This window comes from Nomascus leucogenys, chromosome 8 (genome assembly GCF_006542625.1).
Source record: "Nomascus leucogenys isolate Asia chromosome 8, Asia_NLE_v1, whole genome shotgun sequence".
Lineage (NCBI taxonomy): Eukaryota > Metazoa > Chordata > Mammalia > Primates > Hylobatidae > Nomascus > Nomascus leucogenys.
In genome coordinates this window covers 104,314,748-104,341,582 of record NC_044388.1, presented here as the reverse complement: position 1 = coordinate 104,341,582, position 26,835 = coordinate 104,314,748, and the positions used below count along the sequence as shown (strand labels likewise).

At 52.6% G+C, this 26,835-nt stretch overlaps 2 protein-coding genes across 24 annotated transcripts in view; one reads left to right on the top strand and one right to left on the bottom strand.

The window, feature by feature from the left end:
- Positions 1-3,272, bottom strand: part of DNM1 (dynamin 1) — a 51,551-nt gene extending 48,279 nt beyond the window's left edge. For 7 of the 12 annotated variants that reach the window (XM_030817918.1, XM_030817924.1, XM_030817925.1 and 4 more), the window contains exon 1: positions 2,994-3,271. In XM_030817918.1, coding sequence (XP_030673778.1) covers positions 2,994-3,154 — 161 coding nt within the window. In that variant the 5' untranslated portion in view covers positions 3,155-3,271. Of the gene's footprint in view, positions 1-2,993 lie in introns of all 12 variants that reach the window. The other 5 variants (XR_004031434.1, XR_004031433.1, XR_004031436.1 and 2 more) reach the window with 2 other exon arrangements.
- The window catches only part of CIZ1 (CDKN1A interacting zinc finger protein 1), a 37,800-nt gene continuing 13,139 nt past the window's right edge, over positions 2,175-26,835 (top strand). Inside the window, exons 1-9 of one of the 12 annotated variants that reach the window (XM_030817915.1) lie at positions 2,176-2,438; positions 15,683-15,836; positions 16,080-16,195; positions 18,595-18,666; positions 20,766-21,010; positions 24,753-24,846; positions 25,044-25,152; positions 26,143-26,485; positions 26,642-26,834. In XM_030817915.1, the coding sequence (XP_030673775.1) occupies positions 15,688-15,836; positions 16,080-16,195; positions 18,595-18,666; positions 20,766-21,010; positions 24,753-24,846; positions 25,044-25,152; positions 26,143-26,485; positions 26,642-26,834 (1,321 nt within the window). In that variant the 5' untranslated portion in view covers positions 2,176-2,438; positions 15,683-15,687. Of the gene's footprint in view, positions 2,439-14,665; positions 14,813-15,034; positions 15,265-15,682; positions 15,837-16,079; positions 16,196-18,594; positions 18,667-20,765; positions 21,011-24,752; positions 24,847-25,043; positions 25,153-26,142; position 26,835 lie in introns of those variants that run through there. The other 11 variants (XM_030817916.1, XM_030817911.1, XM_030817907.1 and 8 more) reach the window with 11 other exon arrangements.

Here is a 26,835-nt window from a genome sequence, read left to right as displayed (position 1 = left end):
TACACAGCTTCTCATCCCTTGGTTCTCATCTCAGATGCCACCTCCTCCTGGAGACCTCTGACCTCCCTGGGGAGAGCAGCCCTGCTCCCCTCCCTGACGTTCACCACATTTTCCAGTTGTCTTCTGAGTTTTTCCCTCTGCCATGCAGAGCCTTGGTCTTTTCCACCATAGAATTCCCAGTGCTGAGACATCGTGCACCCTCCACAAATGTTTGCTAAATGACTGAATGAATTGGCCTGTTTTCCCTTCTGTAAAAGGGAAGGGGGTGAAGAAATAGTATAGACCCAGACAAGTTCTAGCAGCATCCCAGGCAGCTGCAAGGCTGCCTCCATTGCAGAGTTGACAGCAGGATCCTCCTGAGTGCCCAGAAGCCCGGGTGGGCCTGGGGCAGCCCTGATACATTTTCCTCTGAAGCATTTCCCACGGGGGATTGGCTCCTGGGCAGCCCCAGGAGACAGAATGGCTGTTACTATGCTCACCCGTCTGGGGACTGAGCCCTGCTGGAGAGGTCAGGAGTCCTTGAGGGAGCTGGCAGGCTGAGACGGTGGAACCCACTGAGCCTCAGTTTCCCTGGCCTTCTCACTAGCTTTCAGGGGATCATGGATGCTTTCCTGCCTACTCCTTCACATCAACCTACGCCCCCTCCCCTGCGCTGGGCCTGCATCTAGACACCCTGCACATCCTCCTGTGGGGACCACGGCCAAGGGCATTGGGGTGGAGAGGGCAGCCAGAGGGCCCAGGCCTCCTGAGGCACAGTCCACACCTTGCTCCGCCACTCAACAAGCAAGTACTAGATGAAATCTGCTGTGGTCAGGGATGGCCCCTGCGTCATGGGCTCCAGGAGGGCAGGGGCTGGGGATGCGGGTCCCCAAGCCTAATTGGCTATCAGCGCCCCCTCCTGCATGTTTACAAAAGCGCCTTTCCACCCATGAACTCAGTGGAGCCCACAGTCACCTTCTCAGGAAGGCAGGGCAGCGGCTGTCAGCGTTTCCATTCCGCAGATGGGGAAAGGGAGGCCCACCCACCCGCACGTCCCTGTGCCTGCTGCAGGACCCAACTCTCAGAGGATGTGCAGCGTCGAGATTAGGAATTGGGCTCTGGAGTCTAACAGCTGCTGCCCTTCCTGAATGTGTGACCTTGGGCAAGGCATCTAACCTCCAGGGTCTCAGTTTCCTCATCTGTAGGATGGGCATCATGGTACCTGCCTCTTGGGGAGCTCCTGGGAGCCTATGAAGGACTCAGCATAGGAGGGTGCATGGGATGGGCTCAGTAGATGGGGGCTGAAATCACCAGTTGGTCCCCTCCCTACCCCAAGCCTGGAGCACCCAACCTGGCATGGGGCAGGAGTTCAGCCAACATTCAAAGGACGAGAGGTAGGAATATGGTTTCTCCACTCTAAACTGCTGGGTATCCCTGACTGCTGGCCCTTGGGGAAGGGGCCCGTGGTGTGTCTGTTGCCTGTGTCTCTGCAGCTCTGGGGGTCATGTGATCAGAAGGGGGGTTCTGCAGGAGCCATTGGAGAGACAGATGCCTCCCCCTCTGCTGACCAGATGGGCACGGCCGCCCCCACAGTGGCCTTCCAACATCCCACACACACATGGCTCCAGTCAGGCCCTCTCCCTCTCACCTCTAGGGCTGGCATGGGTTTCCCAGGACATCTGAGGGGCAGGAACAACCACCTAGTCCCACTGCCCATGTTAGAGATGGGGACACTGAGGCTCAGAGGGGGCAAGTGACTTGCCTGAGGTTTTGCAGCAGAACCTGGCTTGGACAGAACTGCTGTCCCTCTGCGGACAGGGGCCCCTGCCTCCCTCTCCCATGTGCCAGTCACTTTTTTGGCCCTGAAGGTCATTGGAAGAAAGCAAGAGTTTCTGAAGAAGATGGGGGGGGAGATGAAAGATGGGGTCAGTGTAAACTCTCTCACTTCATCCCCCAGTCTGCCCAGCCCCCCATCCCACCTCCAGTACCTGGAGATCCCCTATCTTTCCTCTCTCTCCTCAGCACCAGAAAAACTATTTCTGCCTCCCTTTGGGGGTTTGGGGGGAGCCTGCGGGTCACGACCCTGCCTGCCCCGCTAAACCCAGGACCCTTTGTCTTTGTGGTTGTTCCTATCTCCGCCACCTAGGCCTCTCAGCGCCTTGTGGGATCAGAGGCGGGAGGGGGATTAGGTTCTGCAAATGGCTCCCCCCTCCCGCCATCCCTGTCTTAGTCATCTCTGCCCTCTGCCGCCTCTCCCTCCATCACGATTCCTCTGGCCAGGCCAAGGGGAGGGCGACACTGACAGGCGCCCCCCACCCAGGGACCGTGGCGAAGCACGGGGCCGGCTGCTCAGAAAAGGATAAGAAGTGGTTTCTCCTCCCCTCTTCCCTTCCTCATCCTGCAGCCCGCGCCTCCCCCCTCTGCCGCGCTGCGCACGGATGGCGGCGGGAGCCGCAGAGGTGTGTATGTGCTGGCGGGAGGCCGTGCCGGGTCCTCGATGCCTACGGGACTACGTCCTCTTCTAGGGACTGGGATGGGCGGGCTGACCCCTGCCACGGCCCAGGAATTCCCATGGGGGTAGGGGGATGTCCCCCATTGAGCCCGGTGGGGGGGGGACGCTGCCCCCGGGTGCTGCCCGCTCCAAGGGACTCCCGGAGCCCAACGGAGGCGCTGAGTAATGCGGGCTCTCTCCATGCCCATGTTGGGGGCAAGGGGCAGCCCTTTGCCCGGGGCTTCTGGCAGAGCGTTGTCTGCCCTAAAGGATGGGACGGAGGAGGGGGTGTGATTCGGCAGCCGGAGGCTTGACGAGGTTTGCAGACTAGCGGGCGGCACTGCTGCCCCCAGGGGCTCTCGCGGTGGGGGGAGGGCCTCCTCGCTCCGGCTGGGGGTGGGGGGCGCGCCGGCCGCGGGTGCAGCGTCGGGGGCTGCGAGGTCGCCGCGCCGTCGGTGCCCAGGGCGGGACTCCGGGGATTCCGGGGGTCGGGGGTCGGCGCCTGGGGGCGCGCCGCGCCTACCTGCCTACGAAATTCTCGAGCACCGAGCTCTTGCCGGCGCTCTGACCGCCCACCACGGCGATCTGCGGCAGGTCGAGATCCGCGTTCTGGCCGATGGCAGAGAAGGCGTCTTGCAGCCGGTTAACCAGCGGGATGAGATCTTCCATGCCGCGGTTGCCCATGGCTGCGGCGGGCCCCGCAGGCTGCGACCCGGCTGCCGCTAGCGCTCCCGGTTCCGACTCCTGCTCCGCCGCTGCAGCCGCGCGTCCCGACTGCCTGCGCCGCGGGGCCCCCGCCCCTCGGGGATCGGAGCGAGCACCGCTCCCGGACGCCGCTAGGGGGAGCCCGCTGCGTTGCGGGCCGGCCGCCGTGCGCAGGCGCCGCCCGGGGCACCATGGGTGTCGTAGTTTTCACCTTCTGCGGCTTTCGGGGTGCTTTAGCAGTGTCTGAGGTGCGCAGATGCTGCGCAGAATATATTTGTCAATGGGTGGGGTCTCACTCCTAGTACCAGGCCTCTTGGATAGTGGTCATGGCTGTTTCACTCCATCTTACCGATGAGGAAACTGAGGCCTGGAGAGCAGATGGGCTTCCTCTGAGGTCACAGCCTCCTGATACGGAGTTCCCCTTCACCTTGCTGCCTTCTACCCCTAGATCTTGACTCTGATCTCCAACATGTCCTTTTCTGCCTTTGGTCCTCAGTTTCCTTGTTTCTAGAAGGAGAAAGTTGGAACATGAATTCAACAAATATTTACAAGGTACCTGTTAGAAGCCAGGCCCTGTCCTAGGCACTGAAGATTCAGCAACGAATAAGACAGCTAAGGCCTCTGCCCTCATAGATCTTGCATCAAGCTGGTGAGACAGACAGTAAATGAATAAGCAGATACATGAAATAGTAAAAATGAAAATAGTTCATAGAGAGATGGAGGAAAGAAACAGTGTGAAAAAAAGTTATCTTTGTGGGTGTGGAAAGTTCACATTGGCTTGGCGGACTCGGGGGGGTTCTCTGCAGAAGTGACATTTGAGAAGAGACCAAAATGATGAGAAGGAGCCAACAGCAAGCAGATCAGGGGAAGAGCATATCAGGCTGAATGACCAGCAAGTGCAGAGGCCCTGACACCTGGAGGGCCCTTCTTGGGAGAGTTGGAAGCTCTTGTCCTAGAGAGTGGAAGTCTTTGCTCCAACCCATCAGGATGGTGGTAAAACAGCGTAAAACAGTGGGATTCAAATCCAGGGCTCCTACAATCCTACCCTGCGTACCCTTTCACACAGACAGACCATGGGGCCCTGAGCCCAGCCGTCCACCTCTGCATTTAAGAAACTTAATTAGTATTCATGGTGGAGGCTAGGAAGGGAAGGCTAGCCTACACTGTGCTCATGGGGAGTCAGTGAGTCATTTCCCTGTGCTGTGAACAGTGTGGGGGCACTGCTGACAAAGTGGTCTGTGAATTGGAGACTGTTCACTTACTCATCCATTTAATGCATATTTGTTGAGCCAGGTACTATGCTAGACTCCAGAGATAAAGCAGTGAGCAAAACGGACAAAGTCCTTACCCACATGTGGCTGACAATTCAGTGGAAAAAGGCAGACAATATGCAAATAGGGCAATAACAATGGCCCTGTTAGATGGTGTGCCCTGCAAAGCAAGAAAGCAGGGGCGGGGTAGGATGGTGTTGCTATTGTGAAGATGGTGATCACAGTGACCCTTGTGGGGAGGAATCTTCGAGGCAGGCATGGGGAACAAGTAGGCCCTCTCCCTGACAGCACCAGGGAGTGGATTAGGAGCCTAATCTGGGCCTTAAACAAGCTGCGTGACCCAGGTCCCTCCATGTCTCTGAACCTCAGTTAACTAATCTGGATAATGGGGATAATAAGAGATCAAATGCCTGTGTAGGGCACAGCCCAGGCCTGGTGCTCAGGGGGCCTTTATTAAGCTGCAGCTGTGAGGATGCCAATGATAACAGCTCACCAGACAGCTGGAGCATCAGTGCCACACAACTTGCATGGAACCTGGCAGCTGTTCCATGCCAACCTGTTATTATGCTCTGAGGACAAGAGAAGGCAGAGATGGAAGCCTGGATGAGTGGCACCAGGAGGGGGTGCAGTTTATAGATGTCTGCCTAGAGGGCATCATGGCTGGACTTTTAATATTATTTATTTACTTATTTATTTATTTTTGAGACGGAGTCTCACTCTGTCGCCAGGCTGGAGTGCAGTGGCGTGATCTCAGCTCACTGCAACCTCTGCCTCCTGGGTTCAAGCGATTCTCCTGCCTCAGTCTCCCGAGTAGCTGGGACTACAGGCACCTGCCACCACGCCTAGCTAATTTTTGTATTTTTTGTTTGTTTGTTTTTTGAGATGGAATCTCGCTCTGTTACCCAGGCTGGAGTGCAGTGGTGCGATCTTGGCTGACTGCAACCTCCACCTCCCGGGTTCAAGCGATTCTCCTGCCTCAGCCTCCCAAGTAGCTGGGACTACAGGCTCGTGCCACCACGCCCGGCTAATGTTTTGTATTTTTAGTAGAGATGGGGTTTCACCGTGTTAGCCAGGATGGTCTCCATCTCCTGACCTTGTGATCTGCCTGCCTCCGCCTCCCGAAGTGCTGGGATTACAGGAACGAGCCACTGCGCCCAGCCTATTTATTTATTTATTTATTTATTTATTTTTTATTTATTTGAGATGTAGTCTTGCTCTGTCTCCCAGGCTGGAATGCAGTGTCGCGATCTCAGCTCACTGCAACCTCCGCCTCCCAGGTTCAGGTGATTCTCGTGCCTCAGCCTCCCAAGTAGCTGGGACTACAGGCATGCACCACCACGCCCGGCTAATTTTTTGTATTTCTTTCTTTTTTTTTTCGAGACAGAGTCTCGCTCTGTCACTCAGGCTAGAGTGCAGTGGTGTGATCTCGGCTCACTGCAACCTCCCCCTCCCTGGTTCAAGGAATTCTCCTGCCTCAGCCTCCTGAGTAGCTGGGACTACAGGCACTCGCCACCGTGCCCAGCTAATTTTTGTATTTTCAGTAAAGACGGGGTTTCACCATCTTGGCCAGGCTGGTCTCAAACTCCTGAGCTCATGATCTGTCCGCCTCAGCCTCCTAAAATGCTGGGATTATAGCTGTGAGCCACCGTGCCCAGCGAGCTTTTATTATTTTTACTTTTTTCCCCCTAATTACAATATTGAAACTTATTGTAAAACCAGACCTTACACAAGTATTTGAAAACCTCTGGTCACCCTCCCACCTAGAGATAACCACTACAGCTTAGGGTTTATTCTCTGGCTTTGTTTTTCATATATATACATATTCATCTTGTTCCATTTTGTTTTTACAGAAATGGGATTATACTAAGTATCCTATACTGCTGTATCACTGATGCCAGGCCAGCAGCCTGGCATCACATGGAGTTGGTCGAAAAGAAGAATCTCAGGGCCAGGTGCAGTGGCCCACGCCTGTAATCCCAGCACTTTGGGAGGCCAAGGCGGGTGGATCACTTGAGGCCAGGAGTTCGAGACCAGCCTGTCCAACATGGCGAAACGCCGTCTCTACTAAATATACAAAAATTAGCTGGGCATGATAGCCCGCACCTGTAATCCCAGGTACTCGAGAGGCTGAGGTGGGAGAACTGCTTGAACCTGGGAGGCAGGGGTGGTGGTTGCATTGAGCCGAGATCACGCCATGCACTCCAGCCTGGGTGACAGAGCAAGACTCTGTCTCAAAAAAAAAAAAAAAAAAAAAAAAAAGAAATGGCTTCTTTACTCTCTCTTGAGCTCCCAAAGCTTTTTTGTTTTTGTTTTTTTGTTTGTTTTTAGAGATAAGATAAACCTTGCTCAGCTGCCCAGGCTGGAGTGCAGTAGCACAATCGCAGCTCTCTGTAGCCTCAGACTCCTGGGCTCAAGTAGGCTTCCTGCCTAAGCCACCCAAATAGCTGAAACTACAAGTGCACATCACCATGCCCAGTTAATTAAAACAATTTTTTTTGCACAGACGGGATCTTGCTTTGTTGCCCAGGTTGGTTTTGAACTCCTGGTTTCAAATGATCCTATTGTTCTGGCCTCCCAAAGTGCTGGCACCATAGATGTGAGCCACCATACATGGCTGAGCTCCCAAAGTTTTGACCACCAACTGTGCTGGGCAGATTTTTTTTTTTTTTTTTTTTTTTGAGATAGAGTCTTGCTCCAGCTCCAAGCCGGAGTGCAGTGGTGTGATCTCTGCTCACTGCAACCTCTGCCTCCTGGGCCCAAGCAATTCTCCTGCTTCAGCCTCCTGAGTAGCTGGGATTACAGGCGCCCACCATTATGCCCAGCTAATTTTTGTATTTTTAGTACAGACGGGGTTTCACCATGTTGGCCAGGCTGGTCTTGAACTCCTGACCTCAGGTGATCAACCCACCTCGTCCTCCCAAAGTGCTGGGATTACAGGCGTGAGGCACCGTGCCCAGCTGAGAAAGTTTTATTAGCCTCCTTTGACAGATGAGAAAACTGAGGCACAGAGAGGTTAGTAAAGAACATATCTGAGGTCACATAGCCAAGAAATGATGGAGTCAAGGTGCGGACGGACGTCAGTGTGACTCAGAGCTTCCATATTTACATCCTACACTGTGCCAGCTCTGGTAATCGATGGTTTTCTCCCAGAGATGCTGTGTGGTGAATACATATTTTTAGTGCACATAAAATAAAACCCTTTCTTTTTTTTTTTTTTTTTGAGATGGAGTCTTGCTTTGTCACCAGGCTGGAGTGCAGTGGCATGATCTCAGCTCACTGCAACCTCCACCTCCTGGGTTCAAGCAATTCCCCTGCCTCAGCCTCCCAAGTAGCTGGAACAACAGGCACTCACCACCACACCTGACTAATTTTTTGTATTTTAGTAGAGACGGGGTTTCACCATGTTCGTCAGGATGGTGTCGATCTCCTGACCTCGTGATCTGCCCGCCTCCGCCTCCCAAAGTGCTGGGATTACAGGCATGAGCCACCGTGCCCGGCCAGGACACAAGCCATTTCTGACAGTGCTTGTGTGGTATACACACACAGTAGGTGCTCAATAAATGCCAGTTGAATTGAGCAGTGGCCTTATTACACAGCTCCGGGGTCAAGTCATTATATTTAGTCACTAAGTCTGCTCAGGGTCTGGCTCTTTGGAGTCATTCATTCATTCATTTTTTCCACAGGTATGGATCAGTGGCTACTATGTGCCAGATCTCAGCAAGACACAGGGGGATGAAGAGGTTAATAAGATGCAGGGACCATCCTGCTGGAATGGAAGTCACAGGGGAGGGGCTAAGGGGACCAGGTGCATGGAACAAGGGCACCTGGCACAGCCTGGGGCAGAGTCGCCGCTGAGGAAACAGCTGGGTCAGGCTGGGTCAGGCTGGGCCTTCTCTACATGGTTGCAGGCTGGGCACCAATATTTCCTATGGGCTTTGGGGCTCTGGCAGTCCAGGCGTCTGTGCCTGCACCGCCTCATCTGTTGAAGGGCTCCCCATCAGCCTGGAACAGGGCAGGTGCCTATGTGTGGTGATTGTGCCATGGTTAGGTCTGAAGCCAGACTGCCTGGTGTTCAAATCCCATCTCTGTCACTTTCTAACCTGATGACCTTGGGCAAATCATTTCACCTCCCAAAGCTTCAGTTTCTTCATCTGTAAAAGGGGGGATTATAATAACCCCTAACTCATAGGATTGTGTGAAGGTTCAGTGATGTAATAATAATTTAGGTAAAGCATCCAACAGTGCCTAGAACTGTGAACAATGAGAGCTACAAATAGTGTCATTATAACCATCATCACCAATGAAACTGTCCAAAGAAACTTCTTCGGTGTTGCGAAGGTAGCAGATGGTGTGGCTGGATGCAGTAAGGGTGGAGAGAGAGTCTGTTATCCACAAGTCTGTCCTGTCTGGCACAGATGGCCAAACTCGAGCCCTAAGTCAGGACCTACCCTGGGTCCCCTGGAAGGTAGGGGCAGCAACAAGGTCGTGCCCATCCGGCTATTCCTTGCCTCTGTTCTCTGCCTTTCACACTCCATTTATTTTTAGGAAAAGGCACAGGTGGGTGACAGCCACTGGGGAGGCCACGTGATAAACACATGGTCTTATATATTTCTCTGCCTCTTGTCTGACCTGGAGCTATTGCCGAATACAGCCTGTTCCCAGGGATTCTGAGCTGGGGCGTCGGGTGGGGGTGCCCACCTTATGGCCTATGCTGGGTGCCTCACTGGAACTTGCCTCTGTAGGGTGATGGACACAGATATCAAAGGCGCGAAGGGCTGCTATGATGAACACTAACCTGAGGACAGAGGGAGGAAATTGCATCCTGAAGCAATCCATTCATTCATTCATCATTCACTAATTTAACCAGCCTTCACCACACAAACCTGCGATGTGCAGGGTTCTGAGCTGGGTCCCAAGAACATGAGGACAACTTGGCAGGTGCTTCTACCATCAAGGGCACACGACATTGCTGAGGACAGAAATAGTGCAAGGTGGGGAGGTGGCAGGTTACAAGATAAAGAAGCTATAGTCAATAGCCAGTTAGAAAGAGTACTGGGAAAATAGCAATAATAGCTACCATAGAAACTGTGCAAGTACTAGGTGAAGAGGCCTATGAAACTAACTTATTGCAAGGCTTGAATAAATAGAGACATTTGTGGCCAGGTGCAGTGGCTTACGCCTGTAATCTCAGCACTTTGAGAGGCTGAGGCAGGGGGATCACGAGGTCAAGAGATCGAGACAATCCTGGCCAACATGGTGAAACCCTGTCTCTACTAAAAAATACAAAAATTAGCCGGGCGTGGTGGCACGTGCCTGTATTCCCAGCTACTCAGGAGGCTGAGCCAGGAGAATTGCTTGAACCCGGGAGGCGGAGGTTCCATTGAGCAGAGATCGTGCCACTGCACTCCAGCCTGAAGACAGAGCGAGACTCTGTCTCAAAAAAAAAAAAAAAAATTAAATAAATAAATGAGACATTCACCTCATTCTTTTCTTTCTTTTCTCTTTCTTTCTTTCTTTCTTTTTTTTTTTTTTTTTTTGAGACAGGGTCTCACTCTGTTGCCAAGGCTGAAGTGCAGTGGCACGATCATGGCTCACTGTAGACTTGACCTCTCTGGCTCAAGTGATCCTCTCACCTCAACCTCCCAAGTAGCTGAGACTACAGGCACACACCACAATGCCCAGCTAATTTTTAGCTATCTGTAGAGACGGTGATCTCCCTATATTGTCCAGCCTGGTCTCGAATTTCTGGGCTCAAGGAATCCTCCCACCTTGGCCTCTCAAAGTATTGGGATTATAGGTGTGAGTCACAACACCTGGCCCATTTACCTCCTTCCTTAACCGGGGGTAAAGATGTCAGTTTTTCTCTAATTTGAACATATTTAGTGCAACACCAATCAAAATTCTGATGAGGTCCAGGTTTAGTGGCTCATGCCTGTAATCCCAGCACTTTAGGAGGCCAAGGTGGGTAGATCATCTGAAGTCAGGAGTTTGAGACCAGCCTGGCCAACATGGTGAAACCCCATCTCTACTAAAAATACAAAAAATTAGCTGGGTGTGGTGGCGCATGCCTGCAATCCCAGCTACTTGGGAGGTTGAGACACAAGAATCACTCAAACCCAGGAGGCAGAGGGTGCAGTGAGCCAAGATCGCACTACTACACTCCAGCTTGGGCAACAGAGCGAGACTCTGCCTCAAAAACAAACAAAAATTCTGATGGGATTTCAGAGGCTGAGGAAGGTTTGACAAAATTCTATAAAGTATCTGAAAAAAATATATAATTGGGAATTAGCAAAATTTTTTTAAAGAATAACAATGTCAGGGGCTTGCACTATTGGGGGTAAACATATTCTAAAGCTATAATAATCAAAGTATGTGGCATCATCATGAGATGGGATAGATAGATGAAGTCCTGGAGCAGAATAGGTCTGGAAGGCCTGGCACGGTGGCTCACACCTGTAATCCTAGCACTTTGGGAGGCCAAGGTGGGTAGATCACTTGAGATCAGGAGTTCGAAACCAGCCTAGTCAACATGGTGAAACCCCATCTCTACTGAAAATACAAAAATTAGCCGGGTGTGGTGGCGCATGCCTGTAGTCTCAGCTACTTAGGATGCTGAGGCAGGAGAATCACTTAAACCCAGGAGGCAGAGGCTGCAGTGAGCCGAGATTGCACCACTACACTCCAGCCTGGATGACAGAACAAAACTCTGTCTCAACAAAACAAAACAAAACAAAACAAAAACATCTGGGGTGGTAATATGCATGCATTTTATAAGCTGGTGAGCTCACTTCACATCATATTGTGAGTGTTTATCCTTTGAAAACATAATTTCTGATGGCTGTGCACTGTTCCTTAAAAGGTGACACCATGACTTATTTAGCTATTCCCCTAAAGTTGATTATTTTCCAGACAGCTATTATAAATAATGTTTTGGCTGAATGTGGTGGCTCACTCCTGTAATCTCAGCACTTCGGGAGACCATGGCAGGAGAATCACTTGAACCTATGAGTTCAAGACCAGCCCGGGCAATGTAGTGAGACCCCTGTCTTTAAAAAAAAAATACAAAAATTAGCTGGGCATGGTGGCATGGGCCTGTAGTCCCAGCTGCTTAGGAGGCTGAGGTAGGAGGCTCCATTGAGCCAGGGAGGGAAAGGCAGCAGTGAGCTGTGATTGTGCCACTGCGCTCCAGACTGGGAGACAGAGCAAGACTCTGTCTCTTTTGTTTTGTTTTGTTTTGAGACAGAGTTTTGCTCTTGTTGCCCAGGCTGGAGTGCAATGATGTGATCTTGGCTCGCTGCAACCTCTGCCTCCCAGGTTCAAGAGATTCTCCTGCCTCAGTCTCCTGAGTAGCTGGAATTACAGGTGCCCACCACCAGGCCCAGCTAATTTTTTGTATTTTTAGTAGAGATGGGGTTTCACTATGTTGGCCAGGCTGGTCTCAAACTCCTGACCTCAGGCGATCCACCCACCTCAGCCTCCCAAATTGCTGGGATTATAGGCATGAGCCACCACGCCCAGCTGACCCTGTCTTTAAAAAAAAAAAAAAAAGAAAAAAGAAAAAATATATAAATGTTTCCATGAACAACCTGCTATCTTGTAAAAGTCTCATTTCTGATTATTTTCTTAGGCTAGACTCCTACAAATGGTGTTATTGGGTCAAAGGGCAAAACATGTGCAAGATTCTTTTTTTTTTGAGATGGAGTTACGCTCTTATCACCCAGGCTGGAGTGCAGTGGCACGATCTTGGCTCACTGCAACCTCCGGCTCCCAGGTTCAAGCAATTCTCCTGCCTCAGCCTCCCGAGTAGCTGGGATTACAGGCGTCTGCCACCATGCCCGGCTAATTTTTGTATTTTTAGTAGAGATGAGGTTTCACCATGTTGGCCAGGCTGGTCTTGAACTCCTGACCTCAGGTGATCTGCCCGCCTCGGCCTCCCAAAGTGCTGGGATTACAGGCATGAGCCACCGCACCAGCCCAAGATTCTTGATATAAAATTTGCAAATTGCTTCCCAGAGAGATGAACCAACACAGGAAGTTAGTGCTGGCTTTCCACCTTCACCAGCACAAGCATTATTTTTAGTTTTTTCACTTTGGCAATTTGCTAAGCTCCTTCTGTGCCAGGTGCCAGTGCTAAGCATTATGTAATGTCATCCTTACCACCCCGGGAGGGGGCACACATTTCACCAAGGAGGAAACCAGCTAAGAGGCCTCTCCCCCAGCCAGTGTCACCTAGCCACAAGGCAGGGGAGTCACGATTCAATCCTGGACTTCTCCAACGCTAGCACCCAGATCAAGGTGTTAACATGCTTGCTTGGCAGCCTGGGCAGTCTTTTATTTTTATTTTTTGAAATGGAGTCTCGCTCTGTCGCCCAGGCTGGAATGCAGTGACGTGATCTCAGCTGCAACCTCTGCCTCCTGGGTTCAAGCGATTCTTCTGCCTCAGCCTCCCGACTAGCTGAGATTACAGGCGCCCGCCACCACATCCGTCTAATTTTTTTTTGTATTTTTAGTAGAGACGGAGTTTTACCATGTTGGCCAGGCTGGTCTCGAACTCCTGACCTTAAGTACTCCACTCGCCTGGACCCCCGGCCCCTGCAAAGTGCTGGGATTACAGGAGTGAGCCGTTGTGCCCAGTAGAGCCTGGGCAGTCTTGACTCGCCCCTCTCTCCTCACTGCTTCTGTCTTGGTTTTCACGGGAGCGGGTTTTCTAATTGGCAGATTTGATGCTGTCACTCATGAGGTTCGCACCCTTCTCCAGTGCTCCCTACCCTTAGAGGATAAAGTCTACTCCTCAGCCCAGCATTCGAAGTCCCCACCCTCCAGGCTGCCTGTTCACCCATAGGCGCCGACGTTTCCCGGGCCCCGGACGTCACCCTGAGCTCCGGCCTCGCCTAGTCACTTTCGCGCCTCTAAGTCCTAGCTCTTCCGCGACTAATCCAGGTCGAGTTAGGCTCCTCAGCCGCCGCCCATCTGCCGCAGAGCCAGTCCAGAGCTTTGGAGCGGCGCTTGTCACATGACTGCAGTGATTTATGGACACGCGAGTTCTGCTGCCCGAGCGCCCTCCGTCAATACGCTCCGCCTGCCCGGGTCTGCGCGCCGCCAGCGCCCCCGCGCGCCCTGCCCGCCCAACGTCGGCGCGGAAGGCAGGGCGAGGAGTCGCCTGGCCTGTGACAAGCACAAGGCAGGGAGCCACAGAAAAGGGAGACTGAATTGCTACTTAGTCCGAGAGAGGTGGCTCACCCCTGTAATCCCAGCACTTTGGGAGGCCAAGGCAGGCGAATCACTTGAGGTCAGGAGTTCAAGACTAGCCTGACCAACATGGTGAAGCCCCGTCTCTATTAAAAATACAAAAATTAGCCGGGCGTGGCGGGCCGCGCCTGTAGTCCCAGGTATTCCGGAAGCTGAGGCGGGAGGACCACTTGAACCCAGGAGGCGGAGGTTGCGGTGAGTCCAGATCGTGCCACTGCACTTCAGCCTGGGCGACAGAGTGAGACTTCGTCTCAAAAATATAAATAAATAAAAAATAAATAAAAGAACTACTACTTAGTAGCCAAGGATTGTTACGGCGCGGGGACGGGGGATACAGCGGTTGTTAAGGGGGTCCTTGGGAGCAGGACCATTTTAGGTGCAGGATAAGGGAGCAGGGCTCTCTTTTTCTCTCCTTTTCTTTTTAAAATTTTTACTTATTTATTTATTTATTTATTTATTTATTTATTTATTTATTTATTTTGACAGCTCTTGCTCTGTCGCTGAGGCTGGAGTGCAGTGGCGCGATCTCAGCTCACTGCAGCCTGTGCCTCCCGGGCTCAAGTGATCCTCTTGCCTTAGCCTCCCGAGTAGCTGGGACTACGAACGCCCGCCACCACCCCGGCTAATGTTTGTATTTTTTGTAGTGAGGGATTTCGCCATGTTGCCCAGGCTGGTCTCGATCCTCCAGCCTCGGCCTCCCAGAGTACTGAGATTACAGGCGGGAGCGCCCGGCCCCTAGGACTATTTTTTGATAATTGGACTCGACCCTCCTCACCCACTCCTTCCTTAGCCAAATCTACTGAGAAACGACTTTGAGGTGGACTCCCCCCTCCATCCCTCCGTGGGCAAACTCCTGCCGGACTGTAGGACCTTGGCCGCCCTCTCGCCTGGCCTGGGTTCCCTCGAATGAATGTACATCCGCCAACTGCGCGCCCCCTCCCACCGCAGCCCGGCGCGGGGCCCCAGGATCGCAGGACCGCGGCGGCCGCAGGGAGGTGGGTTGGGAACAGAAAGGAAGTCCCCCTAGATGCCCGCGGGATGGCTGACCCTTCCAGGCGGCAGACGGACCTTGGTCTCCAAGCCTCCCCTTCGCGATGCGGAGGACGCGAGACAGAGGGTATGAGCCGCCCAGGACCCCCTCGCACCTGCTAACACCCCGCAGCCGCCCCCTAGCGTGACCCGTGCACTGGGCGGGCTCGGGTGGCGCGGCCGGCGGCGCCTGGACCTCCCGTCCCCCAGAGGGCGCTGCCCCGGCCGGCCCCGCCCGCGTTTGGGCCTTACGAGCCCACAGGCCCCGGAGAAGCAGCGGGGAGGCCGGGAGCCCGCGGGCTGGAGCCGCCCGGCCGGAGCGTGGGGGCTGCGGGGCCGGCCCACCCGTGGGGGCGACTTGAGCGTTGAGGGCGCTCGGGGAGGCGAGGTGCGGGGCCGGGGGCGGCTGGGTCGTGGGGCTCCGCGCGCGAGCTGGCTGTGTCTGCGGAGGAGGCGGCTGGCGGGGTGGGAGCGGGCGGAGTGGGGCGCAAGGAGGTGGCGGTGGTGGGGAGAAGCCGTCCCACGGAGCTCAGGACCACGGTGACCGGGTTGGACGGGTGCCGATGTTATTGACACCCGGGGGCCGGGAGAGGGTTGCGGTATTGAAAAGGGGGTGTGAGTGAGGAAGTGATGGGCGCAGAGAGAGGCTGAGGCTGAGGGTGGGAGGATGGAGCCGCCAGAAATGGAGAGATGGAGGGACTTGAAGGAGGGGCTGTTGGCAGTGTCTGGGGGGCATTGGCAGAAGGGTGGTTGAATCTTGCCCCTAGCAGGATTGGAGGTAACTTGGAAGGATGGGCCAAGTGAGTGTGGCAGGCTCTTGGCAGGACTGGGAGTGCAGCTGCGAAAGCTCCTCAGCAGTCTCTGTGGGCTGTTGCTGCGGGGAGTGGCGGTGGATGGGAGGGGAGCAGGCCTGACCTATGGTGGGGACCCCTGGCCTTACTCTGCATTCTGCCCCTAGCCACCATGTTCAGCCAGCAGCAGCAGCAGCAGCTCCAGCAGTTACAGCAGCAGCAGCTCCAGCAGCAGCAATTGCAGCAGCAGCAGTTACTGCAGCTCCAGCAGCTGCTCCAGCAATCCCCACCACAGGCCTCGTTGCCCATGGCTGTCAGCCGGTGAGTTTCCCCCTCAGGGGCCGGTGGCTTCAGCCTTGCCACTCAGACCCATGTCTCGGAGCTCCCAACCCCATCCTTTTTCCCAGTGCCATCCCCGTTTGAGTCCTGGAGATCACCAGTTCCAACCCCAAGGGGTCCTCTGTCTACCACAGAGTGGGGCAGAGAATGGAGGTGAGAAGTCTTGGGGAAGAAGGAAGGTCTGACTTTCCAAATAACCCTCTGACACCCCCTCCCATCACACAGGGGGCTCCCCCCGCAGCAGCCACAGCAGCCGCTTCTGAATCTCCAGGGCACCAACTCAGCCTCCCTCCTCAACGGCTCCATGCTGCAGAGAGCTTTGCTTTTACAGCAGTTGCAAGGTATGGATGGCCCCAGGCCTCTTCTCAGTCTCCTTTGGTGGTAGCTCCCTAGCAGCCTATTGCACTAAATCCCAACTCCACACAGCGACCTTGAGAGGGAGCTATTCTCAGCATCCTAGTTCACTCATGAGGACACTAAGGCTCCAGGAGGTGAAAGTCCCTAAGCTGCTAATTTGAATGCAGGTCCGTCTGATCGCAGAGGTATGTCCTTGGCCATGGTGCTGGCTCTTTGGGCAGTACTCAGCACACTTCACTCACATTCAGATTAGATGCCATTTGACAGATGAGGAAGCTAAGAAGGGAAATCATTTGCCCTGCATCAGCAGTGGCTAAGCTGGGCCGATGCCTGGGCCTCTTGACCATCCAGATATCTGAGTGGTTATCTCTAGCCCTGTGCATTAAGCCTGTGGCCTTGTCTCAATTTCCCAATATGGAGAGCAGTCTCAGTTCTTCCTGCCAAGATGCTGCTCCTTTATTTTTTATTTTTATTTTTATTTTTTATTTTTTTTGAGACAGAGTTTTGTTCTGTCGCCCAGGCTGGAGTGCAGTGGTGCGATCTTGGCTCACTGCAACCTCCGGCTCCTGGGTCCAAGCAATTCTCCTGCCTTAGCCTCCTGAGTAGCTGGGATTACAGGTGCCCGCCACCATGCCCAGCTAATTTTTGTATTTTTAGTAGAGACGGGGTTTCCCCATGTTGGCCAGGCTGGTCTTGAACTCCTGACCTCAGGTGATCCACCCGCCTTGGCCTCCCAAAGTACTGGGATTACAGGCATGAGCCACTGCGCCCAGCCAAGATGCTGCTCCTGATTCTACTGATAACCCCCTAAGGAGAGGTACAACCACGATCCCATTTTACAGATGAAGAAACTGAGGCCCAGAGAGGGGTCATGTGCCCAAGATTACATAACAAGTCGGTATTGATTAGATGGTTGTCAGTCTGTGGACCTGTCAGGGCCACATGGATGTGGTCCTGGGAACTGACTTAAAAATGATAAGCAGGTAGGTAGAGAGAGAGAACCACACACAGGGACCTGCCACATATACATTTTCCTTTTTTTCTTTCCCGTTTAAAAAATTACACCCTTCAGCCACGGGTTGTGGCTCACGCCTGTAATCCCAGCACTTTGGGAGGCCAAGGCAGGAGGATCACATGAGTCCAGGAGTTCAAGAACAGCTTGGGCAACATGGTGAAACTCTGTCTCTATTAAAAATACAAAAATTAGGCCGGGCGCGGTGGCTCACACCTGTAATCCCAGCACTTTGGGAAGCCAACCGAGGTGGGCGGATCACGAGGTCAGGAGATCCGAGACCATTTTGGCCAACATGGTGAAACCCCGTCTCTACTAAAAATACAAAAATTAGCTGGGTGTGATGGTGTGCACCTGTAGTCCCAGCTACCCAGGAGGCTGAGGCAGGAGAATCGCTTGAATCTGGGAGGTGGAGGTTGCAGTGAGCCGAGATCGTGCCACTGTACTCCAGCCCAGCAACAGAGCGAGACCCTGTCTCAAAAAAAGAAAAAAAAAAATTAACTGGGCGTGGTGGCGTGTGCCTGTAATCCCAGCTACCCAGGAGGCTGAGGCATGGGAATTGCTTGAACCCAGGAGGCGGGGGTTGTGGTGAGCCAAAATTGCAGCACTGCATTCCAGCCTGGGCAACAGAGCGAGACCCTGTCTCAAAAAAAGAAAAAGAAAATAACTCACACTCTTGGCCAGGTGCAGTGGTTCATGCCTGTAATCCCAACTCTTTGGGAGGTCAAGACAGGAGGTTTGCTTGAGGCCAGGAGTTCAAGATCAGCCTGGGCAACATAGCAAGACCCATTCTCAAAAACAAACAAAAGAATAAAAGTCACACTCTTTAAAGTGGAAAAAAAGGTTAAAAATGGGGATAGGAAAACCCACAGTGTCATCTGTTGACTCACTTACCACCTGAAGAAAACCACCAGTCAACATTTTTGTCTCTTTCATCCCATTTTTTTTCTAGGCACAGACTTGGGGATTTGTATCTGATGATTGTGATTGATATAAGTCCCAGGCTGTACCTTGTTTCTTTTTCACTGAATAGAATGGCATGATCGTTTACCGTAGGATTTGATCATCTGTGTTAAGATGTTAAGATTATTTTTAATAGCTGTTTAATATTGCACCAGAGGGCTATGCCTTTGTTTATCTAAACCTTCTTAGCTGTTTGGCTCTTTCCTTTTTTTTTTTTTTTTTTTGCTTTTTTTTTTTTTTTTCTTTTTTTTTTTTTTTTTTTTTTTTGGTTTTTTTTTTTTTTTTTTTTTTTTGCTGTTTTAAGTAACCCTGGGATGAATATGATGTTTGAGGTTGTTTTCTTACTGAGTCAGGGGGGATGGATGTTTTATGGCTCTTGATAAGTATTGCCGAATTGCTTTCCTAAAGGACTGGACCAGTTTGCAATGCCACCAGCCACGTATGACACTGCCGGTCTCACCATGCCCACGGCAACACTGGGTATTATATGCTTTTTATATATATATATATATAAACGTATATATACATATAATTAAGTTGGTTGGCAAAAAGAAGCTATGTCATGAATGTTTTACATTTCTTAGAGTGCTAGTGCAGTTGAACATTTTATATTTGTCTGTTGAACATTTTATTTCTTTTTGTGACTTGTCCATGTCCTTTGTTCATTTTTCTTTTAGGTTGTTTAATCTTTTGTCTTATTGTTTTTAAGAGCTGGTTGGCTCTCTGCACATATGTGTATATGTATTTGTTTCAAGTTAATGTTAATTGAACATTTACTATATACCAGGCACATTTGTATATCTCATTGAATACTCATGAAACATTGTGAGGCAAGTGCTATTATTATCCCCATTTTACAGATCAGGAAATCAGGCTAAGTAGGGGGAAGTGATTTGTTCAAGGTCACAGAGCTTGCACTATAGAGTCTGGATTTGAACCCAGCACTCACAGCACAGCTGACCCATGCTTTAAGCTTTAAACCCTGTGCTTCCCATCCCAGCACTGGGGCAAGAGTTCCAACTGCCTTTCATCCCTTAAATACTTCCCAAGCTCTGGGCCTCCCCTGAGGTGCAGAGCTGAGTTAAATGAGGTGAAGCAGAAAGCAGACAAGGAGCTAGATGTGGTGGCTCACACCTATAATCCCAGCACTTTGGGAGGCCAAGGTGGGCGGATCACCCTGAGGTCAGGAGTTTGAGACCAGCCTGGCCAACATGGTGAAACCCTGTCTCTACTAAAAATACAAAAATTAGCCGGGCATGGTGGCCCACGTCTGTAGTTCCAGCTACTCGGGAGGCTGAGGCAGGAGAATCACTTGAACCCAGGAGGCAGAGGTTGCAGTGAGCCGAGATCGCACCACTGCACTCCAGACTGGACAACAGAGCAAGACTCCCTCTCAAAAAAAAAAAAAAAAAAAGCAGACAAGGAAAGTATGAAGTATGTAGCTCGTCCTAGAACTGGAAGCTGGGGCCTTTGGGGACACAGTCTGCAAAGGTCTCTTGGAGGAGAGACACCTATAGGGAGGTGTGAAGGGTGACTAGGAGTCAGCGGGTAGAACAGCCCAGGTAGAGGGAACAGCACATTCAAAGGCCCTGAGGCAGGATGTCTGAAGGATGGCACAGGGACATGTGACTGGAATATAGTGGGGACATGTGGGGAGAATGGCAAGAAGGGAGGCTGGAAAGGTGGGAAGGGCAAGATCATGCAGTGAGGAATGGGCTTTGCTACCCAGCAGCAGGGAGCTATGGAAGTGTTTGGGCAGAAGGGAGAGATGAACTCAGAATATGGTTTGAGGAAGATCACTGTTTGCTGCCATCTTGTGCAAAAGCTGTGGCTGGAATTCAGGCGAAGGATCAAGTGGTTTTGGGAGGAGGCAGGGAGTAGGAGTGGGAATGGAGCGGGAAAGTCAGATTGGGAAGAGGCATAGGAGACAGAGTTGATAGTATCTGGGGATGGCTTGCATGGAATAAAGCAAAGAGAGGGAGGAATGAGGAATACCCCAGAATCCTGGCTGGGGCAGTAGGTGGATGATGGTGTCCCTCATAGCGACCCTGGGCAAGCTGCACCTCCACTCTGTCTCCATTTTGTCATTGGTAGAGATAACACCCACCCTGAAACCTGCTGGGCCGAGGGACTGAGGCAGTGTGAGGAATGGGCTTAGCACAGTGCCTGACTCATAGTTGCTGCTGATGAAGGGTAGCTGGTAGGGGTGGGGGTGGGGGTCTTGTTATCCCAGGGACCAGCCCTCCTGCTGGTTCTCCCTATGGGCTGTGCTAAGTCTCTCACCTACTCTATGGCAGACTCTAAAGCATGCCTGAGGGTGAGCAGGGTTTTGGGGAATGCGAAAGGCAGCACCCCTACCCCTAGCTGGGGCAGAAAAGAGCGCTAAAGCTTCCTTCACCACCAGTGCCCAAGATGGGGCTGAGCCTCAGCTCTCGTCTCTTCCCTTTGGCTGCCCTTGGGTGGGAAGGTCCCTTTCAATTATCTGGGATGTTCCCATGATGCTCTGGGGCACTGACGCCTGACCCTACCTTCTGCCACCCGACCACATTGTGACCCCTCTTCTCTCTTCTTGCCTGCAGGTAACCTCCGAGGCTACGGCATGGCATCCCCAGGCCTCGCAGCCCCTAGCCTGACAGCCCCCAGCCTCACACCCCCTCAACTGGCCACTCCAAATTTGCAACAGTTTTTTCCCCAGGCCACTCGCCAGTCCTTGCTGGGACCTCCTCCTGTTGGGGTCCCCATGAACCCTTCCCAGTTCAACCTTTCGGGACGGAACCCCCAGAAACAGGCCCGGACCTCCTCCTCTACTACCCCCAATCGAAAGGTGAGTGGTGGCTGGGGTGGGGCAGGTGGGGATGGGAGTGGGCGGGAGGGGACCCTGGGTGTCAGCCCCAGTGCCACCCGCTGTGGCTCAGCCTGGGCCTTCGGACAGGTCACACTCCCTTTATGCCTCAGTTTCCTCATCTGTAAAATGAGGGGGGCGGGAATGGATTTGTTTAGCGTTTCCCAAACTTCAAATATTCTTGTTTATCAGCGAAGGGATTTTTGCCATGCCCAAACACTATCAGTACTATCATTTACTTAATGTTTCTTTTTTCTTTGTTTTTTGAGACGAAGTTTCGCTCTTATTGCCCAGGCTGAAGTACAATGGTGCGATCTCAGCTCACTGCAACCTCCGTCTCCCAGGTTCAAGCGATATTCCTGCCTCAGCCTCCGGAGTAGCTGGGATTACAGGCATGTGCCACCTGAGTTGCTGGGATTACAGGCATGTGCCACCACACCCAGCTAATTTTGTATTTTTAGTAAAGATGGGGTTTCTCCATGTTGGTCAGGCTGGTCTCAAACTCCTGACTTCAGGTGATCCTCCCGCCTCAGCCTCCCAAAGTGCTGGGATTACAGGCATGAGCCACTGTGCCCAGCTTAATATTTCTTTTAAAATTATCAGTGTGGCCAGGCGTGGGGGCTCACACCTGTAATCCCAGTACTTTAGGAGGCCGTGGTGGGTGGATCACCTGAGGTCAGAGGTTCGAAACCAGCCTGGCCAATATGGCGAAACCCCCTTCTCTACTAAAAATATAAAAAAGTAGCTGGGCATGGTAGTGCATGCCTGTAATCTGGGCTACTCAGGAGGCTGAGGCAGGAGAATCACTTGAACCCAGGAGGCGGAGGTTGCAGTGAGCCAAAATTGCGCCATTGCACTCCAGCCTGGGGAACAAGAGCAAAACTCTGTCTTAAAAAATAAATAAATAAAAATAAAATTATCAGGGCATGATGGTGCATGCCTGTAATCCCAGGGACTTGGGAGGCTGAGGGGGGAGGATTGCTTGAGGCCAGGAGTTAGAGGCTGCAGTGAATTACAATCACACTACTGCACTCCAGCCTGGGTGACAAAGTGAGACCTTGTCTGAAAAAAAAAAAAAAAAATCAGCACTGCCCAGTAGAAATAAAATACAAGCCATATATGTAATTTAAAATTTTCTGGTAACCACATTATAAAGTAAAAAGAAATGGGCTAAATTAATATTACTAACTTATTTAACCCAATCCCATATGAAACTATTATCATTTCGACCTGTCATCAATATAAAAAACGAGGCATTTTACATTCCTTTTTTAAAAACTACAAAATCTTCACAATCTGGTGTGTATCTGATACTGACCTCTCAATTCAGCCCCACCAGTTTCAGGTGCCCTCCCAAGGCTGTCGGGCGACTGTGTGGGAGAGCATGGCTTTAAATGAGTGAGCTTCCTTTCTGTTACATTTATTTTGAAAGGAAACATCATATCATAACCTGACATTCTAAAAACTATCTAAGTTAATTGCCATTCATAGAAGTATAAGAAATTGCTGGATGCAGTGGCTCACGCCTATAATCCCAACACTTTGGGAGGCTGAGGAGGGCAGATCATTTGAGGTCAGGAGTCCAAGACCAGCCCGGCCAACATGGTGAAACCCCATCTCTACTAAAAATACAAAAATTAGCTGGGCCCTAGTGGCAGGTACCTGTAATTCCAGCTACTCAGGAAGGCTGAGGTAGGAGAATCTCTTGAACCTGGGAGACAGAGGCTGCAGTGAGCCAAGATCATACCATTGCACTCCAGCCTGGGCGACAGAGTGAGATTCCGTCTCAAACAAACAAACAAAAGTATAGGAAACATAACTGGGGTAGAACAATGCCATAAAATCCTAAGCTATACTCTGTTGCCGGCTATAGGTTCCAGCCCACAGGCCCCTGGCTCCTTGTGTGTTTGAGAGGTGTTTACCTTTCTCCTGGCATAAGCAGGAGATCTGCAAAGGGCTCACCCCCTCCCTAGACTGTCCTGTCCCTGAAGGTCCCTGCAGCTCCTGCTCACACCCTGTTCTTGGGTGTATTCCAGGGCAGGGGCAATGCCCCCTTTGCTGGCCGCTCCAGGGCGGGCCACTTCTGGAGGTGATGCATTTTCCTCCAGCGAGGGGCCCCGCCTCCAGCCTTCCAACGGGCCTGTCATCACAGATCTGGTCTAGTGTCTAACCCTCCCTGCCCTCATTTTTTTACGTATGGAAAAACCCAGGCTCAGAGATTGGGATGGGGGTGGTCCTGAGCCCCACAGCTGTCGAGGTGGACCCAGAGCCCAGGCCTCCTGACTCTCAGGCTGGTGCCTGTGTTGTGCAGGGTGACACCTGGGTAGTTTCTGAAGGGCAGAGTCCTGATATGTCCAGATTGCCATTCCCTGCTCAGTGCTCGTTGCTTGGGCTTAGCAGGAGGGAGGGAGGGAGGCTGCAGGCTTCTGGTGGCCTCCTGGGGTGCCTTGGACTGGCCAGAGAGAGCTGTGTGTTCATTTAGCAGACATCTGGAAGTCCCTGAAGGGGACTCCCTGGTGCAGATGATACATCTGGCCTGGCCCTCCCTGAGGTCTTGGACAGGAAAGGGGCGGGCGATGAGAGATATTAATGCAAATAATGCTCCAACCAATTAATTGACTGTGGAGGCCGGGTGCAATGACTCATGCCTGTAATCCCAGCACTATGGAAGGCCAAGGCAGGAGGATCAGTTGAGCCCAGGAGTTCGAGACTAGCCTAGGAAACACAGTGAGACCCTGGCTCTGTGGAAGAAGAAAAAAAAAAGAATACAGAAATGCCACGAAAAGGAAGTGGGTTCTGGACCCATTCTGGAGTCTGGAAGGCTTCCTGCAAGAAGTGCTTCTGAGGCTCCAAGTGAAGGCCTGGGGGCAGGGATGGGCCTGGGGCTTGACCAGAGAGAAGGCCAAGGTAGATAAGCAGAGAGGGCTGATTGCGGGCGCATGGCCGGGGCAGGGAGTGTGCAGAGGCCAGTTTGTGCAGGGAAGGGGTGGGTGTGCAGAGTATTTTCAGGCTTGGCATAAGGCATGCACCAGGGCTGCAGGAAGCCATGGGAGGGCTTTAAGCCTGGAAGAAGAGACATGATCAGGTTTGCATTTTAGAAGGACCCCACTGGGCCAGGTGCGGTGGCTCACGCCTGTAATCCCAGCACTTTGGGAGGCCGAGGCGGACAGATCATCTGAGGTCAGGAGTTTGAGACCAGCCTGGCCAACATGGTGAAACCCCAGCTCTACTAAAAATACAAAAATTAGCCAGGCGTGGTGGCATGTGCCTGTAATCCCAACTATTTGGGAGGCTGAGGCAGGAGAATCGCTTGAACCCAGGAGGCAGAGGTTGCAGTGAGCCGGGATTGTGCTATTGCATTCCAGCCTGGGCCACAAGAGTGAAACTCTGTCTCAAAAAAAAAAAAAAAAAAAAAAAGGGATCCCACTGGCTACTTGGTGGAAAACTGGGTGGGAAGTCAGGTCAGGAGGTAGCACTGTGGCCAGGAGAAGGCTTCATGTCCTCCAAACCTGGGTTTATTTAACAGACAACTAGGTAGAATCCCCTAGACACCATTGTTGGGACATTTTTACTAAGATCATCCAGTTGGCAGCTCTGGGGCCAGGCCCACCAGAAGTCCTCAGGCCCCCATCATCCCCTGGAGGATGGAGGCAGCTGCCCTTGGGCAAGGGGGTATTGATAGGGGTGGGTATCGGATGTCAACATAGTTTCTGAAAGGAAGCAGGATTCTTCTTCTCAGACAATGCCTGTGGAAGACAAGTCAGACCCCCCAGAGGGGTCTGAGGAAGCCGCAGAGCCCCGGATGGACACACCAGAAGGTGAGGGAGGGAGGCTGCTGGCCCTTCAGAGGGACATGAATGGGGGCGGGGCAGTGGGCGGGTCAGCAGGTGATAGAGGCAGCTGTGGGAGGCAAGGGTTCTTGGTGGGTAGGCGGGGAGCCCAGGCCCTATCTCATGGAGGTCAGAGATGCTTGCTCTTCCCAACATGAGTTCCCTCGCTCATGCTTCCATTCCAGACCAAGATTTACCGCCCTGCCCAGAGGACATCGCCAAGGAAAAACGCATTCCAGCACCTGAGCCTGAGCCTTGTGAGGTGTCCGAGCTGCCAGCAAAGAGATTGAGGAGGTAACTGATGCTGAAAACCTGACCTGGGCCCGGGTGCCCTCTGCTCTCATTCCTGCAAAGGCAGGGGTGGCAATGGCAGAGGGGATGCACCCTTCAGTGGAGCTGGAGCAAGGAAAGGGCCTTGGCCTCGGCCTCTGACTTGGAGGAAGGCCTTACTTATTTCCGCACCTGACCTGGGGAAGCTCCCAGCCAGACTCTGGTGTCTTCCTTGGGACTGAGCCACCTGGAGGCCAAGCTGGATGGCTGGGTGGGAGGGGTGAAGACGTTCATCTGGGACCATAGTGGGCAGGCCGTTTACAGAGCCAGTTGGATACATGTCAGCAAGTTGTGGGAGGTGAGAACGATCCTCCCCGGTTTATTTAGGTGAATTTGAGGCCTAGACAGCCAAAGGAGTTTGCCCAAATCCCAAGCCTGTAAGTGGTAGAGCCAGCATTAGAAACTGAGTCTTGGGCTGCATGCGGTGGCTCACACCTGTAATCCCAGCGCTTTGGGAGGCTGAGGTGGGCGGATCACCTGAGGTCGGGAGTTTGAGACCAGCCTGACCAACGTGGAGAAACCCCATCTCTACTAAAAGTACAAAATTAGCTGGGCATGGTGGCGCATGTCTGTAATCCCAGCTACTCGGGAGGCTGAGGCAGGAGAATCGCTTGAACCTGGGAGGCAGAGGTTGCAGTGAGCCAAGATCGTGCCATTGCACTCCAGCCTGGGCAACAAGAGCAAAACTGCATCTCAAAAAAACAAACAACAAAAAACCAAAAACAGAAACAGTCTTGGGCTGGGTGCAGTGGCTCACACCTGTAATCCCAGGTTTCACCACATTGGCTAGGCTGGTCTCGAACTGCTGACCTCAAATAATCCGCCTGCCTCAGCCTCCCGAAGTGCTGGGTTTACAGATGCGAGCTACCATGCTCGGCCTAGTTTTGGCCTTCCTTGGGAGCCCCTGGGGCCTCTTTGAAGATACGACTGGGATTTTCTTTTGATCCTTCCTAGCTCAGAAGAGCCCACAGAGAAGGAACCTCCAGGGCAGCTACAGGCGAAGGCCCAGCCACAGGCCCGGATGACAGTACCGAAACAGACACAGACACCAGACCTGCTGCCTGAGCCCCTGGAAGCCCAAGTGCTGCCACGATTCCAGCCACGGGTCCTACAGGTCCAGGCCCAGGTGCAGTCACAGACTCAGCCGAGGATACCACCGACAGACACCCAGGTGCAGCCAAAGCTGCAGAAGCAGGCACAAACACAGACCTCTCCAGAGCACTTAGTGCTGCAACAGAAGCAGGTGCAGCCACAGCTGCAGCAGGAGGCAGAGCCACAGAAGCAGGTGCAGCCACAGGTACAGCCACAGGCACATTCACAGCCCCCAAGGCAGGTGCAGCTGCAGCAGGAGGCAGAGCCGCTGAAGCGGCTGCAGCCCCAGGCACATTCACAGCCCCCAAGGCAGGTGCAGCTGCAGCTGCAGAAGCAGGCCCAGACACAGACGTATCCACAGGTCCACACACAAGCACAGCCAAGGGTCCAGCCACAGGAGCAGCCTCCAGCGCAGGTGTCAGTACAGCCACCAGAGCAGACCCATGAGCAGCCTCAGACCCAGCCACAGGTGTCGCTGGCTCCAGAGCAAACACCGGTTGTGGTTCATGTCTGTGGGCTGGAGATGCTACCTGATGCAGTAGAAGCCGATGGAGG